Source organism: Magallana gigas, chromosome 2, assembly GCF_963853765.1.
Source record: "Magallana gigas chromosome 2, xbMagGiga1.1, whole genome shotgun sequence".
Lineage (NCBI taxonomy): Eukaryota > Metazoa > Mollusca > Bivalvia > Ostreida > Ostreidae > Magallana > Magallana gigas.
Window position 1 is genome coordinate 33,251,209 of NC_088854.1, and position 6,014 is coordinate 33,257,222.

General features: G+C 33.1%; 1 protein-coding gene across 2 annotated transcripts; it reads left to right on the forward strand.

Moving 5' to 3' along the window:
- The first annotated feature begins 155 nt into the window (after positions 1-155).
- On the forward strand, positions 156-3,462 carry LOC105321061 (synaptotagmin 2). Of its 2 annotated transcripts, XM_066076264.1 has the most exons (8): positions 156-217; positions 407-506; positions 570-635; positions 1,187-1,456; positions 1,640-1,686; positions 1,794-1,924; positions 2,529-2,631; positions 3,060-3,462. In XM_066076264.1, exons 1-8 carry the CDS (start codon positions 194-196, stop codon positions 3,225-3,227), a joined length of 909 nt encoding a protein of 302 aa, XP_065932336.1. In that variant the 5' UTR covers positions 156-193; the 3' UTR covers positions 3,228-3,462. The 2 variants fall into 2 exon arrangements, with proteins under 2 accessions (XP_065932336.1, XP_065932337.1); XM_066076265.1 differs by lacking the exon at positions 156-217 and having other exon boundaries at positions 349-506; positions 589-635; positions 3,060-3,454.
- The last annotated feature ends 2,552 nt before the right edge of the window (positions 3,463-6,014 follow it).

Sequence of the window (6,014 nt, forward strand, 5' to 3'; positions counted from 1 at the left end):
ACATTGTTGGCGAAGGGAAACAAACACGTTTCTGAGTCGTTAGTTACCACATCCAATTGCAATGTACAAGTGGCAGAAATCTGTATGTTTCTTTTATTGAACATGAAAAAGGAAGAGAAAAAAAACCCCAAAGACGGTATTGAAATATATAAACTATTTATTAGACAATCATTACGCATAAATGGTTAGATAAATGGTTCGATGTTTGCAGCTTATGGTAACATATTTTCCCTCGCTTTTGAATACTAAACCCATTGGGTTTATGCGTTACAAGGGTCAACCTTTTAAAACTATTTTTTAACATGTAAGAGTAATATAAACCGCTTGCTCCATTTTCGAAAACGTGCTTCTACATGTGTTTTCTGTTCTTTTTTGTCTTGCTATTTTTTGTCCTTTGTATCATCAGACACTGACCTCCCTGTTCACCACAGGACTATACAACAACACTAAAGTTCACGGTGATGACAGGCTGAAATTACCAAGACAGATGCGGTCACTAGTCACAAGTATATCATTCAGAATTCACAAAAATAATCCGAGCTGAAAATGCTGAAATCTTTTGAATTAAGGTTTTCAAAATTATTTCAGTATGACCATGGACTGGTGTTTGGAACTTCTTCTGTGGAATTATACAGGTAATTATTCTTATTATACAGATAATTATTCACATTGTTTTTATTATTCAAAATATATATAACTATGCAATTTTTCTATGAAGTACATGTACATGTAATTACTTTTCCATATAATTCTTATTTCACCACTTTTCGATATAATTTTTTGTAATGACATTTACGAGCGTTGACATTTTGGTTTAAATTCAGTATTAAAAAAAATAACATTGACGACTTATGCTAAAAATTTGCATACGTTGCATTAAATACATGGAGATAAATGCAAAATTGCTGCATTTCCCATCACGAGCCCACTCTTTTAGCAAATCAAGTCAGTTTAATTTTATCTAATATTAAGCTTTTTTTAAAGTCGTATGATTGAATTTTTTATGAATAAATTATCTATAAAGCGAAGCTCAGACAATTATCAAAAACATATCAGTAGAATATATGGAGTCAGTCAACTATACCCAAAGCATGGTTGCATTTGGAAGAATGTTTCATAAGAAACTTCATTAAAGAAACAGAAATCCAATGACTCTCAAAATTCTCTAAAATCTTTTTTCTGTCAGGTTCGGGAACTGTTGGGGACCCGGGCTATTACATGACTTCATTTACAAACACCATCTGGCAACCGATGACGTCTAAGGCGCCACTTTATGAGTCAGAACTTTCTTATCGGGAGAAAAACGAAGACTATGAAGACGGCCAAGAAAGCTGTTGCATTTCCCAGTTTGAGGAAGAAATCTGGAGTAAAGATGAGATCTGCTGTAACGACGAAATCAGGAGCAGGGGCGATGTGCTTTCTTCTTTTGATGACGTTCTGAGCGAAGAAGTAGCAGGTGATAAAATGATAGCCGAACTCTCTGATTTATTTGAGTGAAAATATATATGTTGCCAACAAATCAGCTATAAAAGTTACAAGCCATCTTTAAAATATACCGTAGTGTAACATATTTGGAAAAATAAATTGAATTTATTGAAATACATGTATGTTTTGTTTTTATTTACAAAAAATATTACAGATTGTTTCGTAAGCGAAAATAAGGATCCTGAAACACCAGAAAAAGAGGTAAATTCTTAATTCACACCTTGTTAACTAAATAAACGGCATATTAACACAAGAATTTTTTGTGTTATTACCATATATGTATATAATTTTATTTTTACAACAAATAGGACAACAATGGCTGCGCCGTGTGCCTTGGGTTGAATTATAACAACGATTCCGAGAGTCTAGATGTGACCATCATGGAGTGCCGAGAACTTCCGAAAGTACATGTTTCTCTGAAGAAACAGAAATTAAATCCGTGAGTAATTTATAAACAGTGGTGAGATTCTGTTTCAATGTGCAAAAAGTTGTTTAAATATATAATCTGAAATTTTTTTTAACCTAAGTAACATTAGATCTGCTCCAACTAGACGATGTGAAGCAAACTATTTGCAGCGGATGAAAGACTAATATATAAATAGTGCCTGTTTAGGAGGGTAACTGTTGAAATTGACACCCCGAGACAACCATTGTCAACCGACGCGAAGCGGAAGTTGACAATGGTTTTCGAGGGGTGTCAATTTCAACAGTTACCCTCCCAAACAGGCACTATTTATTTTATTATTCTGAATGTCTTAATTTTAAAGAAAATGTTACTGCTTTTATATAGAAATGAAGTGAATTCTCCGGCGAACCGTACGCGCATAATTTACGTGCATGTAACAATTTGTTGTGTTACCCGTTGCCAAGTGTGTTGCTAACGCTGAGGGTAATAGAACGAATTACCAACTGCGACTTAACCAATCAGATTTCAGTATTTAACATGAAAGTATAATAAATTAATTTACTAAATTTATTGAAATTTGATATTAACACGTTTGGATTCCATTTACTCAAACACCAGATTGTTTTGTATTTCATAGTTATGTGAAATCGTACCTGACAACTGCAAACATCAAATATGGCAAAAAGAAAACAAGAACCATGCCTGGTTCTACAAATCCGAAGTTCTACGAAATATTTCGGGTGAGATTTAAATTTTTTGTCACAAAATATCTATGAAATATTCATTAATTACATGAAAATCAAAAAACATTTTGTTCATCTCAACTCATCCAATTGTGTTATCATTAAGACATACTGCAATCAGGCGGGTCATCCATTTCAATAACTTATTACGTCATAACCAAATTTCACTCAACCTTTCACTAAAACATTGTGTAATATTGTATTATTTTGACCAAGTATCGTTTGACATGCAAACATTGAACTGATCAATGTCGCATCACCATCACATTCAATTATATTGCAGCATCTTGATTACATCTAAAAAAAAAAACCAAAAAAAATAAAAATAAAAAAAAACCCACCAAGGGCCTATGGGTCACATTGCTCAGCCAAGTAAAGTTAAGTTTTGTATTATTTTTTACATATTTACGTTTTTTCCATTTCAGTATTATATCTCCCATTCACGTCTGCAGGACTTGATGTTGATAGTAGCCGCTTGGCATCACAGCAAATTTGGCCGTAACTTCTGCATCGGTCAAACAACTATTCAACTGAAGGACTTTTGTTTTGGCGAGCCATTCCAACGATGGTATAAACTTGAACATAGTGAATAGAGAGGGAGAAATCTATCATCCATGTTTCATGATGATGTGAACAGTGGTACTGTCCGGCATGGAAGTTATTGTATTTTTCTAGCTTTTTATAACAACTATTACCAAAAATCGATTTAGAAATACTCATATAAAGATGAAATGGTTAAAACGGTTATATTATAATAAATCATGGAGAGTATTATATATTTGGTATTTATTTTGGCGTTCTCGCTTTTCCGTCACGTGCATGTTAATTTATTAAAAGATTGCATCTAACATTATTTCTAAGTTGAACTATTTATTAGATTAATCATACTTAAATTCGCAAAAATCTTATATAAGTATAAGGAATCCGCGTGGGGGCAGTTTTAAGGTGGTATGCATTGCGTAACCGAGGCCGTTAGCTGTTCCATATTTCAAGTTGTTTACGAGGAAATTTTATAATACCACTTGCTGCCCCTTCAGTTAACTGCAAACACAATCGGTACACAAACGATTTTATTGTGTTGATTCTTTGTTCCCGGGGGACTTCTTAAACAAATTTGACGACCTCTCAAGATAATTTCAGAGAAAATCTTAATCCCACATTGTAAAATAATTAGACAAATAATTAGTGTTGCCTCTTGACTGGCTCCGAAAAATACAGGATTCCGGTTACATGTATCTGACGTCATACTTTTGCAAGTACTATCGTACTTGTAGTTCTCTAACATATTTACCCAAAATTACCACGTATTGGTCCTGGCCGATTTGGTTTTCAAATTGTTAGAGTGATAGATAAGCTTTACAGCTAATTTGATCAGCATTTAAAGTGAAGATTTTCAAATAAAACAAACTGCTGAGTGTAGCACAAATACAGAAAAAAATGACGTGAAGAAATATTATACACGTACGGCGTTGTTGACAATTGTCAGTCATGCCACCCAAACAGACTATAAATTGTGACCGGTTAACATCTGGTCACTTCTGGTCCTTATAACTAGCGATGAACACTCGATTTGTTTTTCCGATTAATGCACTCTAGTCTTAAGTGTATTTCGTTTCCATGCATTGAGGTTCTGCAATGCTCAGCCTAAAAGTAGTTATTGTTCTGTTTCTTAAACGTTAAATAAAAATTGATATTAAGAATAATTATTACCCAGGCGCCGGCATTTTAAAAAAGTTAAAGTAAATTGGACCACCTGATAAAAGAAACAGTATGAAAAGTGGTGATCTGTGTAAAATATTAATGGCGTGCATTGGCGCCTCGGTCCCAAAAACTACCAGTAATCATTTATGGATGACATATCTACAAATGTGTATCGTTAGACTACGTAATATCACTGAACCAATAACTTTTTTGTTACGCAATATACACATTAATAAATATCCGCGAAATTGCCAACCGCTTTATCACCGTATATATATTTACATTATGGGATGCGCGAAACAATCAACATTGAGGGAAGGGGTGACGGATTTTGAGGCTAGCAGTGCGTGAAAATTTGATATAATAAGCTTTGTTACAGTGATTGAGAACTAGTGGTAAATAAACCTACGATGTAACATAGTAAGCGTATGTGGGACTGGCCAAGAGTTTTTAACGGTCACATGCGTATGCATAAATATTTACGCGATTGGACAGATTTTCTTCACGGTAGGATAGAGGAATCAATCGAGAGAGAGAGAGAGAAAGCACGAGAACGAGAAACATTCAGTGAGTTGACCAATTGTCAGATAGTGTTTACAAGAGTGAACTTTGATAGCAAAGTTAACTCCTTTTTTGCAGATATGCCGCAGTTGTATTAGAGTTTTAACCATAGCAATTTATGACAATGTATCGAACCAACAGTTAACGTTCATCTTAACGAATTTGAGAGACCTATAACATTAATATAGATATTCGATTAAAAAACCCCAATGCAAAATGATTTCTTAAACCCCATTTTAAACCCATTATGTTCAATTACTGACTTTTTAAAAATTATATTGAACACTGTATGATAACATTTTAGTTAAAATAAAAAACAACAAAGGATATTAAATAAACACAATTTAAATTCTAATTTTGAAATTCCATTAAATTTTCTCTTTTCGATGTATAAATCTAATTAAAATCTGTTCATAATAAATAAAATATTAACACAACCGTCAGTTAAAAGAAAAGTAACCGTACCGTAGACCTGTAATGTAACAGAGAAAGGGCATCTTTATAATCATAAATAACACTACACATAACATATATAAATAAGAGTTTATATAAACAAATAAGTTGGGTTTTTTTGTTGTTGAGAAAATTCAGATCGGAGAAAATACAAAAGTTTACCAGTACTTTAGTGACAGTGTTTGTTTTATTTGGTTGCCAAATGCACATCACTGTGCCTTTGAACAATACAAACGGATCTTTTACAATTTAATATAAACAATTAAGAATTGTTTCTGATTTTCTTGTACAACGTCTAAAAAATATTATACTGCTGTAAATCAACCCAGATATTCTAAGAAAATATTACGACTATGTCTTCTACAAAACTCGTGAAATTAAGAAAGAAAAAAAATGATTAAAAAAACCAGTTACATATATTGGACAACTATACAGAGGAAAGCCACATCTTTAAAACTTTGAATCGTAGAACATTCGCATTACTTTGAGAAATAAGTACCAAAATAAATATGTGCTAGTACACATAGCTACTGCATCACAACCATAAAACCGAACAACTGCTGTGATATAGAATATTTAAAATTATGTGCGTGAGGGGTTTTCATACGTACTCGAATGGTTTTCGGGTCACGTGGTCAGGTAATATAATAATAGGACCATGCAGT